We start from the raw sequence: 13024 nt of genomic DNA, 5'->3' as shown, positions 1-13024 counted from the left end.
CTAGTAAAACACACAGGAACTGCCAAGATGGGAGAGTAGCCTTTCCTAAATCTCTCCAAGTGTCACCATGAATACAGCTTATTTCCTAAATTGGTGGGTGTTCATATAAGAAAATATAAATCTATTCAAGTGCTTGACTCATGTTGTATTGAGGCTTTATAATTTATCTTATAAAAAATCTTGCCTTTATTTATGTAAATTATTTTTTTATTCATAGGATTAAGCCAAAATGACAACTGCTCAATTTGATTGTCAATACTGCATGGCATCACTTCTTGGGAAGTATGTACTAAAGGATGATAATCCATACTGTGTTACTTGTTATGATCGTATCTTTTCTAACTATTGTGAGGAGTGCAAAGAACCGATCAAATCAGATTCCAAGGTAGGTCTTACCTCAGTTCACAGAATTATTGCATATGAACAGCAGACAAGTGCTTTGGAATGCCTCTTTTTCTTTAGTGTTGACTGTTAATACTCTAATGCTCTGCTACTAGATATAAGGATTTTCAAAGCTATCATCAATCAAGTTCCAGGCGCTATGCTCAGCACTGTGAAACATAAGATACACTTTAATATCCTTACAATGATCTTAGGAGATAGTTTAGGATGCTAAAGATGAAAGAAGTTATATGCCCAAAGTTAAACAGCTGAAATGTTATTTCTAGAATGATAAAAGTGAATAACTATTACAAATAATTGGAGCCGTAAAGATTCAAAAACCTGTATCTTCTCGCTTCACATTAGCCCCATCTTCATTAAACCATTGTGCGCTGATACCTCTCACGCATACACCCATTCCTCCCAGAATGCACATTATTATATATTTTTTTCTCCTTTTTTGGGGGGGAGCCGGGGTGGTCTTTGTTTTAGTTAACTAGTGTTGAGATTTTGTTTAGGTAAATCTCAAACAGTAATAGGATGTTACAACCTAAAAATAAAAATCATTCCATGAAAAACCTTTCTTATAGTTTATAAAAGGAAGGTAGAGGGAATGTGAAGAAACAGGAGAGTACACTTATTTTCCATCTGTCTTTTGTGACCAACCAAGGAAGCCCCAGGCTCTAGTTCTTAATTGCCCCAGAGAGTCGCCTCTCTATGGGTAATAAGTATCAATAACAACATGCCCTCAAGCTACCAGCACCACCTACTGGCACCAGAGTCCCAAGAGTGTTTAGTATTGTTTTATAAAATGGCCTGTTTGGTCACAAACATACTTAATTAACTTTTATTTACTGTCTCAAAGGATCTTTGTTACAAAGGCCATCACTGGCATGAAGGATGCTTCAATTGCGCCAAATGCAATCAGTCTTTGGCGGAAAAGCCTTTTGCTGCCAAGGATGAGTGCCAGCTGTGCTCCGAGTACTATTCTAATGAGTGCTCCTCCAAGTGCTTCCATTGTAAGAAGACCATCATGCCTGGTAAGATCACAAGGCACTCCTGGTCTATAACTGAACCTGCAACGCTTTGAATTAAACCCAAGCACAGGAAGAGTGTAGTACATTAATTCCCCCTTATCCATGGTTTACACTTTCCATGGTTAAAATTACCCGAGGCCAAAAATATTAAGTCTGAAAATATTAAGTGGAAAATTCCAGCAGTAAAAGTTTCTTAAGTTTTAAACTGTGTGCTCTTCTAAGTAGCGTGATGAAATCCCCCTCCATCCTGCCCATGACGTGAATCATCTCTTTGTCCAGAGCATCCTGGCCAGTAGTCACTTAATTAACCATCTCAGTTATCAGATCAGACCGTTGCTGTATTGCAGTGCTTGTGTTCAAGAAACCCTTATTTTAGTTGATAATGGCCTCAAAGTGCAAGAGTAGTGATGCTGGCCATTCAGGTACGCCAAAGAAAAGCCATAAAGTGCTCCCTTTAAATGAAAAGGAAGTTCTCAACTTAGTAAGGAAAGAAGTTGTATGCTGAGGTTGCTGAGATCTAATGTAAGAACGAATTTTCCATCCATGAAACTGTGAAGAAGGAAAAAGAAATTCGTGCTAGTTTTGCACCTCCAACTGCAAAAGTTATGGCCACGGAGCATGATAGGTGCTTGGTTAAGATGGAAAAAGCATTAAACTTGTACAATAAGGTATTTTGAGAGACCACCTTCACGTAACTTTTATTACAGTATACTGTTGTAACTGTTCTATTTTATTATGTTATTGTTGTTAATCTCTTGCAATGCCTAATTTATAAATAAACTTTAACATAGGTCTGTATGTATAGGAAAAAAACATAGTATATATATATATAGGGTTCGGTATTGTCTGCAGTGTCACACATCCACTGGGGGTCGTGGGAGGTACCCCTCACAGATAAAGGGGGACGATAGTATACAAAACCCTGCTTCTCAGAAAGACATCTTTCTGCTATCTCTTTATCTCATTTAGTGTACTTTAGACATGAAAAGATTGTTCTTTCTGTCTCCAATGGGCAAAGTACTGTCTTTTGTGTTTTTTCATAAACTTAATTCATAGAAACATTTTGAACCAGAAACTGAGCCATGGAATAAAGATAAAATCTATACCAATAAATAATACTAACACTGCACTAAACACCCTGTCCTAGGCAGAACCAATAACATCAGAAAACATAATCAATCCATCATAGGAGAATGGGACCAATCATCATTTTGTAGCTCAACACAAACTGGTGTGAAGGTCAGTCATCTTTATTTTCTCCCAGGGAAAACAAGGATCCAAGTAAATTGTTACACCTTTAGCAAGTACTAATTCTCTGTTTTGGTCCTCTTCTCAATCCCTATGGGCAGCAGCATACGAACAATTCTCTCGCATTTTCTTATTATAGGTTCAAAGATTTTCTAGGAGACCATAACTACACAACATCAAGCCCAGGAGTTTGTGCCCTGGGCATTCCTAATATCCCTGTAATGCTTATTATGTCCCAGTTTATCTGAACCATGTGCAGCCTTTCAGAGTCTACATTTATAGTACTTTCGCATCTCAAAATTGTGAAACAGCACAAGAGTTTCCAGCGAAAGAGTGATTCACCATCACCGTGGCTGAACTCTATTTATTGACCTCTTTTTTCAGATAAATGTTTTGGAAACCAGTAAACACTATTTTTTCTATATGGATGATTGCTTTTTTCACCTTAACTTTAGTATATATTTTAAGTAATTTGACATATTATTGCTTAAAAGAAAACAATTATGCTTGATTTGTACTAACAGGTTCTTACTTTGGGGGTACAGGTTCCCGAAAAATGGAATTTAAGGGAAACTACTGGCATGAAACCTGCTTTGCGTGCAAGCATTGCCAACAGCCAATAGGAACTAAACCTTTGATTTCCATAGAGAGTGGCAATTATTGTGTGCCGTGTTTTGAGATGGAGTTTGCTCACTACTGCAGCTTTTGTAAGAAGGTAAATATCTAAAGAGGATGAAGCTTGTGAAATCTTCCAAACCATTGCTTTTTAGCAGCATTATATGTTTGCAATGAACTGATACTATCATGTTATATCCGTCTTTGCACATTCATGTTAATTTTGAATTCCAACATGTTCGAAAGCACTACCTGTCACAGTGAGGAGGCCCATCTATTTTTATCACCATAAAATTCCACCCAGAACATGAATTTAATGTTCCAAAGGCTCAAGTGATTTGATATTCCAGTTCCATTCACTGCTGTTCAGGCAAGGTTTCACATATTCTGGTAGAGGGCCCATGTCTCTCTTTGAATACAAAATATTTCTTAGAAAATTTTTGATCCATTTAATTTCAGAGAGATATGGATTTGTCTCACAGAGTGACTAAGGGAACCAGTTTAAACAGGATATTTCACTCCTCACATTATGTCCAAGCAATATAAATGTCTTCTTAGCTTGAAGCTTTTATATTTCTAAAGAGTAGATAAAAAATAGAACTACCATATGACCCAGCAATCCCACTACCGGGCATATACCTTGAGAAAACCATAATTCAAAAAGAGACATGTACCACAATATTCATTGCAGCACTATTTACAATAGCCATGACATGGAACCAACCTAAGTGTCCATCAACAAATGAATGGATAAAGAAGATATGGCATATATATACAATGGAATATTACTCAGCCATAAAAAGAAATGAAATTGAGTTATCTGTAGTGAGGTGGATGGACACAGAGTCTGTCAAACAGAGTGAAGTAAGTCAGAAAAAGAAAAACAAATACTGTATGCTAACACATATATATGGAATCTAAAAAAAAAAGGTTCTGATGAACCTAGGGGCAGGACAGGAATAAAAATGCAGACGTAGAGAAAGGACTTGAGGACACAGGGAGTGGGAAGGATAAGATGGGACGAAGTGAGAGAGTAGCACTGACATATATACACTACCAAATGTAAAATCGATAGCTAGTGGGAAGCAGCTGCATAGCAAAGGGAGATCAGCTCAGTGCTTTGTGACCACTTAGAGGGGTGGGATAGGGAGGGTGGGAGGGAGACAAAAGAGGGAGGGGATATGGGGATATATGTACACGTATAGCTGATTCACTTTGTTATACAGAAGAAACTAACACACCATTGTAAAGCAATTATACCCCAATAAAGATGTTAAAAAAAAAAAAAGAGTGGATAGATAAGAGAGTGACACTCAAGAGATTGACAAGATCATTAGGGAAATTCATTAGACAGAAAGACAGAAAGATGACTTAAGAACTTCGAGTGGTTTCCTTCACCTCCAGCTCCAGAGCTCCATGCAGGGCCTTTCAACTTGGACACCCATTCAAAACATATTTTCCAATAGGAAAAAAAGTCATTTTTTTTTCAAGTAAACATGGTCCAATTCTTTTTGTATCCTCTAAGCTTTTACGTGAAAAAGTCACTCATCTCTATCACCTTGATAAAGTCTGTCTGTATTCCATAAATATATATTGATGTTCTCAAAGAAATTCTTGACCTGTGAGGCATCATAAGTTTCAAATAACCCTATAACTTGTGATGAGAAAGCATGAATCATGAAAACATATTGGATAAGTCCAGTGGTTTCTAAACATTTTTGATCTACAGGCTACTCTGGCAGGTCTCTTAAGACCATTTGCATACTTGCATCTGAAGTGTCATTGCCACTTTCTACAAATGCATGTACAAACATACACACACTCAATGATTTTCCACATATATTTAAAATACTGGTACTGCATTTGAAGAGGCATCAATCAACCCCTATGTTATAATTATTAAATTACACTGTCATGATGGCTGAAAATTACAGTTGAAAGTAACATGCTACAAAACCATCTTACACCCGAAGACTTCCATTACTTTACCAGAAATAACAACTTAGAAAATGACTTTACAAGAAACAGTCAGACCCTATGACCCTGTGACAGATGAAGCTCCGAAAAATTATCAGTCAATGACATGCATTTAGAAAGGGATGCTGGAAATAAAATAGATTTATCTCACTGCTTTGCGGGACAACTAAGTTGGCCGTTTTTAGGCTACGTTTCTTAAGGACTTACAATAAAATATTAATGACACTCGTGAGACTCATCTTAAAATCATTTGTTGGGCACACAATATAAAGTTTCTTTCAATGCTATAAAGATTCACGAGAACTTCTCTAGTACATCAGAGCTGAGCACTACCTGGGGCCAAAGCCCTGGTGTTTCCCAGGTTAGAGGAGCCTGCCCTGTATTTAGGACATGATTTGAAGTCACCAAAAAATTTATGAAATGTTTCTATTGGGTAGTAGACAGATCACAACATGCCAGATTATTTTCTATTTAATTTTTTAAAACCACAAGTCCTTTAAGGAAAGCTGGATATAAATGTTACAGATCAAGATGATCCAAGCTGAAGAAAAACAATTTGTTTCAACCCAAGCCAAAGACCAAATATAAAACAAAAGAAAATAAGCAAAAACTACTTGACCATCAGGCCCATAGAACTTTTTTCACACATTTTAGTTTCACAAAATAAAATCTATTTTCTACCAAAAAGCAAGTAACCTCAAACTGTAGTACTCTGAATTCAAACTCCTCAAGTTTCACATAGAGTATTCTGTAATTCATCAGCTTTCATCCACTGGGTGCAAAATCATTATTGCCTCCACTTTGCCAGAGAAGAAACTTGTTCTAAATCCTGGGATCAATCAGTAGCAAAAACCACGCTTGGATGTTAGACTTCATCTTAGCCCATCTGCCTCTTCAAAAGAATATAATCACAAGCAAACAATTTTTAATGTTCCAGAGTTTCTTCTCCCTAATGAAACAATCTTTGGTGGGTACATCAAGTTTTATTTTGCTGTGAATACAGTTTTCAAGTTTTGAATCTTTTAAGCATTGCCTGCTAATCATTTGACCAAACAAATCAAAGGAATCTGGAATTCTGCTGTGCCTTCTGTAAGGCATTTGAAGTCAGTAGGGGGCATTTTAAATTGCTTTAGCTCACACACACCGTTATGTTTTCTATTTACTTATTTAGAATAGTATACTTTTTCTCCTTTATGAAAAATAACTTTCTATCAAGTATCTTTAATTTTTAAGATAGTCATTGTAAGATTTTAAAATATTTTTAGAATAATCTTTTCAAAAGCCTATAGGATAGACAAGTATCCTATAGAATGGCTATAGGATACTTAGATGTCACAATAGCATGGCTTAGAATAGACTACTTTTTCTATATCTAGTTAATGTGCATACAAAGATTACAGGTGGCATCTCAGATATCACATTGCTTCAGTCATTATGAGACATTTCCATGAGCATATGCCAGGTTCCCCGGACACCCCAGGAGCTCAAGAGCCGTGGATTTGAAAGATGCTACGACTTAAAAATTGCTACACAAGAAAAGCTGTCTAATATTTTTCCATCTGATTTTTAAATAAAGATATCTCAGCCTTTAAAAAAGTAAAATCCAGATTAAACTGGTTTAGAAAATAAATCTTATGGAGGAATAACAAGCATCTCTGCAAAACCCTAGCATATCACACATTAAGGTTCAATGTACAACCAGCACTTATGACTTTGAACCCTAATGCTGAAGTTGCCCACAGCACCCCTATTTGTGCTAGATACAATACTGGAGTTGCTTTCCAAACATTTTTTCCCTTAGTGTTTGTTCATTCAACAAAGACTTGTCAACTGCTTATCAGTGCAAAGTAATCTAATCTCAGTACTGTGTTCATGGTTAAGCACATGGGCTGTGGAATAAGACTGTGCAGGTTTGAATGCTAGCTCTGTGTGACCCTAGCAAGTGACTTAACTGCTCTAACTCTCAGTAGTAGCTCATCTCTAAAGGGGGAAAGATAATAGTCCCTACTGTGTCAGGACGTCGAGAATGTTAAGAAGAAGTTAAGAACAGGGTTGAAGACTGAAAAAACACCTCAGAAATATTATTTATTATTAGCAGATTATGGTGTTGATCAATTCCTTTCAGGGTTACTACTGCTGGAATAAAGCATTCAGGAAAAAAAAAAGCTTTTTTTTTTTTTTTAGGATCCTTAAAAGTTATACATGGACATAACATAGCATAGAAAATATGTTAGCTCTAAAAACAGATCTTTGAAAACCAACAAGAAAGAGAAAGATGAGCAAAGGAATCAAGGGCCTATTTCTTTTTCATCTTCCTGAGTTCATTATGGCCCTGCTTCCTTTCTGTTCCATTGTAGGAGAAAAATTAGGATATTTATCACCAGTTCTATTTAATCCCTGTAGCCTTTTGTTTCTAATATAGATTCAAAAAAATCACAGAGAAAAGACATCCTGACACAATGTGATAGAGTAGCCCAAAGTACCACTTGTGGGCACAGAAAAGAATCACAAAACGTCTGAATTGTAATAACTTCCACAGTCATTGCCTTTTTTGTGATCATTTGCCAGGTGATTACTTCAGGTGGGATAATGTTTTGTGGCCAGCCATGGCATAAAGAGTGCTTTCTGTGCCGTGGCTGTAGGAAAGAGCTCTGTGAAGAAGAGTTTATGTCCAGAGATGATTATCCATTCTGCTTGGACTGCTACAACCATCTTTATGCCAAAAAGTGTGCCACCTGCACCAAGCCTATTACTGGTGAGTTATTCAGTTTAATATGGTCCTACCATGAGACAGTTATGGCTCTGTAAATGCTATGTAGTTAATTCAGGAAATGCAATTTAAAAAAGAATGATCTTTCCTTTATGTTTCCTTTCGAAATAAACATGGGTACCTATATATAAATATAAATATTACGCAGAACCCTCAAGGCAAGTATAGAGTATAATTAAGGTAGCTATGCTCTGTAGAGGGTAATTAATACTAAACCTCATGGTACTGACTGTACATAAAGTAATAATTCAGGGAAGGAGGATAAGATGAGCGGAGAAGACCTTCACAAGGAGGCCTGATCTGAGGCAGAACTTTTAAGTTGAGTGGGGGAAGGGATACTTATAAAACAAAATGCTGAATTCCAAACAAGGGTAACAGGGCCTTAAAATAGAAAAAGTTTTAATTAAATGCAAGTACTGTACAAAAATCTGAAGCTATAATAATTAGGATAGCATAGGTCAGGAATTAATTAAACCTCAATTTAAGATGCTTCTAACAAATGTATTATTCTCTTTGCTTTCTATTCACTTACAATAAGTTTTAATTGTGAATAGATGAGATAAAAAAAAACAAGATAGCATTCTGTTGAAGAAACAAAATATACATGACATGATTTGAAAATAACATAAATGGTAAATCCGATCTGTGTTAAATGGATTTTCAAGGTAAAAAGAGCATTACATTTTCCTTAGAGACACTTCTAAAATGCTAATCCTGTAGTAAAGGAACTGAAGATCTCATCACACCTGAGAAATCCAAAAGCTATTCTTTTAGGCAATGTATGGTCACCGAATAACGTGGCAGAACTATACTTCTGTTCTCCATTCCTAGTACTCTTAGGTCATATTTCACTTTTAGCTCAGTTTACATAACACAGAATTAAAGATTATTTTATCCTTTTCCTCCTCCTCTATCTTCAAATATATCACAAAGTAAAACTGAATATTTATTCATCTTCAAATAAAGAGTTTTGCTGCAAACCCAGCTTGATAGGCTTTCACTTACTTGCAAGGGAGGGAGTTTCCTGGATGAACAGAACACAGTTCTGTCTGTCTGTACAAGGAAGGCACCATGTTTTTCAGAATCTCACACTGGCCTATGGGCTATATCTGGCCAGCAAGCATGGTTTGTTTGGCCTGCACTTGTTTGTAAACAACTAATGTAAAATCCATCTCTGTAGCCAAAAAGTAAACAAAGAGCCTGCCCAGGGTGAGCAGACTACCCTCGCTTTCCCAGCCGGGTCACGGTCATATGGAGCTGAGTGGCTGGCCCATTATGTAGGGCATGCCCCCTTTGCTGCTTCCACCTTGTCTCTATCACTCAGCTATGTCACCTCTCCAACCCTTTCAAGGGCTTACGTTGACAATCCCAGACTATAGGGCTCCAAATCTTGGGCTCTTAACCACGCTGCTCTCCTGCTTCTATACATCTGGCAACTCCTGAAGCCAAGAGAATAAGCCACCATCTCTACTGGTTTTAGTTAGAAATGGGACTTCCATAAATGCAACAGTAACTGGAGCAGCAAAATCAGTAGAATCTGCAATCACAGCCCAATGGATTTAGTCAATTTATTCTACAACACTTTTCTTGAATTGGCCAGAAAAAAAAATTGGGGGCCGGTGGGGGGGGGGGGGTGTTCCATGAAGAAATGAGACAATTAAACAACTCAAAATGGTTTGAAAACTTTCTGGGGACCCAAATGGCTAATACTGATCTGAAAGCGCCTACACAAGCCCTGACCTTGATGAGCTTCATTTCTGACCCATCACAGATTCATGTGATTTTTCTGATGGGTTGTTACAGGTCAATCACTGAGCACAGCTTTTTTTTTTTTTTTTTAGATCAGACAGAAAAACTACATTGTTCCACATGAAGCATAGGGATGATCAGGAACCAATGATTTGTCCCCAAAGTAATCCACATGCAGGATATGCATTTAATTTAGGACAGTCTTTTGGTCATTATCTTAACCTTCTTTTAGCTCTGTGATTGAGAGACACCAGAAACTAAATGCCTGCAAAAACTTCCAACTCACTTTAATATGTTTTGATCTGATTCTTAAATGTATATAGGCCCTGTAGTAGTGCTTCTTTAAAATTGAACTATTTGAACTAATGTACCACAGGGAACTATACTACCATATATTTATCTTCTGAAAGTTGTACATTCATGCAAACAATATGTCATCCTAAGAAACTATGTTAGAATGTTTTCAAAACACTATTTTAAAGTAACTAAATCTATAAGGAACAAACTCAAGATGTAATTACAATTTTTTCTCCTCCTGCAAGATAGGATTTACCTTGCAAACTTTCTGGGATAAATGAACCAGCTTGGTCTAGTAGGAAGAGCTCTGATCTAGGGAGTAAAAGACCTTGGTCTTGCCTCTGCCCCTGACTACTGTGTGACCCATGGGTACAAAACTCACCTCCAAGGTCCTCATTTGCCTTATTTGCAAAATGAGGAATTGAACAAGATCACATCTTTGCTTTCTTCTATTTCTGTTTATTTTTAGTAAAGTGAGTTTCAAATGTTGATTTCTTCAGAAAGGGATGCTAAGGTTCCTGGTTATGTTCTTTAAAAAAGAAATTTTAGACAATTTGGTGAAGTTAGGAGCATAGGCTCTGAAACCAGATGGCCTAGGATTGAAATTGAATCCCAGATCTGCCACTTAGCATCTGGGTGATTTGGCCAAGAGTCTGCACCTCTCTGTTCGACAATTTCTGTCTGCAAAGTCGGGTTGATGGTAATATCTACCCCATGAAGGTGAGGTGAGAGCTATATGAAGTAAAGGGCTTAGAATAGTGACTGGCTCATCTTCATGTGCTCAACAAATGCTAGCTCTTATTCTATAGAATTTTCAGGAATAAATGAAGCCAAATAAAACAGGTGTCAGAGACCTGTTTCATTGCTGACTTTCTTATTGCAAATGACTCTTGTGACCTGAGGGAGTAAATATATCCAAAATCAAAAAACTTTACAATCAGCTCACATGTTGAGTCAGGACTTTCTTATATTCCTGCTACCAGATGCTTCTTTTTTATTCTTCTTTGTAAAATTATAGAAAGAATTATTTTTACATTTGCCACCTGTACAAGGCCTAATAATAAAATCAAGAAAACCTCATGTGCATCAAAATGCTGGATGTATAATAATTAGTTTGATGAACAGAGATGATTTATGTATATACAGAACATTATTCTTGCAGTCAGCTTGTTTTGAATAATATTAAGGGAATTAATTGGTACATTATTGATTTACTCTTATTAGAAAGTAGTGATGACAGCCATAAATAAGCTATAAATTTAATCAAGAAAAGTACAAGAATTTGATGTAAATTTATCCCTGAACTAGTAAATTTATGTGAAGACATCAAAAAACGTTTCCAGGATGAAAACAAAAGTTCATTATCATTGGCAAATAAAGACTCAAGCCTAGGGCATCCCAACCCCTTCCCAATCCTTAGACCTTTTCTCCTTTTCTACAACTCCTCAAAATCAGTTCCTTGAACCATACGCTGGATTCAAATTTGGGATATAGAGATAGAGTCTCACTGAAGACTCAAATTCTCATACCTTTCTTCGAAACCCTATGGTTCAAGTGAGGCCCAAGTTGAAGTGACAGAGGCTGACAAAGCACCTCTTAGAAACTCATCAATGGGTAGCATGGCCTCAGTGGCCAGAGGGATCAGATTCACAGATCTTTGCTGCAAGCCTATGCTGAAGTCACCTCTGGGCAAGGTAATAAGGTCATCACATTAGGCTAGCTACAGGATAGTTTAGATGAAATTCTCTATTTAGGGCTTTTGGGAATTGTGTCCCAAGCCCCAATACGACCATGGGACTTTATCCTGAATAAAATGAAACATGAAAAAAGAGGGAAGAAAAGAGAACTACAAGTCATTAAGATATCAAATACCAGGCTGGGAAGTATACATTTATTTTATCTTAATTTTTCTTCTAAGTAAACAGGGTCACAAAGAGGGAAAATAAATATTCATACTTAGATATGTCTGACTTCAAAACCTATACCCTCTTCTCACTGCACTACCCTGTATTTCCTTATGTCTTAGGCAATCCTTAACTGTCTCCAAAAATATGTGCTTTGTATACCCAGATTCTACCTACTTATGTGGATTATGAAAAAATTTGACTGAGAATCTGGCTGGGTCTCATAGAAAGAACTTGTCCACGGGCGACTTTCCCAGATGGACACAGGTCACTGGGGGCAGCCTCCTTTCTTAGGTTACTTGCCTCTACATGGTCTTGCTCACTGCTGTATCTCCAGTTCCCAGAAGAGTCCCTGAGAGAATGCTCAATCTATCTGTTGAAAGAATAGATTACTCTTTTTCTCCAATTCCTTTACAGGTTTCAGAGGTGCCAAGTTTATCTGCTTTCAAGACCGCCAGTGGCACAGCGAATGCTTTAACTGTGAGAAGTGCTCAGTCTCCTTGGTGGGGGAAGGCTTCCTGACTCACAACAAGGAAATCTTCTGCCACAAATGTGGCTCTGGGGTGGACACTGACATGTAGAAGACAGTCCTTCCCCACCTGAAATCCACCTTGCTTTTGTTCTCACTAAATCCAGAACTCGATCGACGCTGTATTTCTGACTTAATTTTTAGAAAAAATTCACGTAGAGTTTATAGCGGAAGAGTTTTTGCACACAGTCTGATTGAACTATGTTATAAGAGCTCAAAAAAAAAAAAAACAAAACAACACAGTCTAACAGAAATGAATATATACTAAGTCGCAAAGGCACCTTTCCTTGCAAAATACTGCACTCTGCTGTTAGAAATACAGGAAAATATTTCTTTACTGTAATCAAGTGTATGATCTATACCTAGAAGTCATGGATGATATTACTGAAAACTGATGTTTTTCAAACCTGCAGAGTAAAAAGGAAAACAAGAGATCAAATTGAAGGGCATACATGAAACTAATGTTTGCATTCCTAACTAGCTAGTTATACATAACATGATTGGCTGTGAATGGTAG

General features: G+C 37.0%; 1 protein-coding gene across 1 annotated transcript; it reads left to right on the top strand.

Annotated features, from left to right (window-relative positions):
- Positions 1-229: 229 nt before the first annotated feature.
- On the top strand, positions 230-12559 carry FHL5 (four and a half LIM domains 5). Its single transcript, XM_059942043.1, has 5 exons — positions 230-385; positions 1247-1421; positions 3212-3381; positions 7827-8013; positions 12396-12559. The coding sequence occupies exons 1-5, from the start codon at positions 230-232 to the stop codon at positions 12557-12559; spliced, it is 852 nt and encodes a 283-aa protein (XP_059798026.1).
- The last annotated feature ends 465 nt before the right edge of the window (positions 12560-13024 follow it).

The sequence above is a fragment of the Balaenoptera ricei genome, chromosome 12 (genome assembly GCF_028023285.1).
Source record: "Balaenoptera ricei isolate mBalRic1 chromosome 12, mBalRic1.hap2, whole genome shotgun sequence".
Taxonomy (NCBI): domain Eukaryota; kingdom Metazoa; phylum Chordata; class Mammalia; order Artiodactyla; family Balaenopteridae; genus Balaenoptera; species Balaenoptera ricei.
Note: the sequence above shows the minus strand (reverse complement) of the source record. Positions and strands in the feature narration are given on the sequence as shown.

Bases quoted from the DNA above. Each gene is read 5' to 3' on its own strand.
- FHL5 (XM_059942043.1), top strand. From the start codon at position 230: ATGACAACTGCTCAATTTGATTGTCAATACTGCATGGCATCACTTCTT. The intron at 386-1,246 runs GTAGGTCTTACC...ACTGTCTCAAAG, and splicing joins CGATCAAATCAGATTCCAAG to GATCTTTGTTACAAAGGCCA. The intron at 1,422-3,211 runs GTAAGATCACAA...TTGGGGGTACAG, and splicing joins TAAGAAGACCATCATGCCTG to GTTCCCGAAAAATGGAATTT.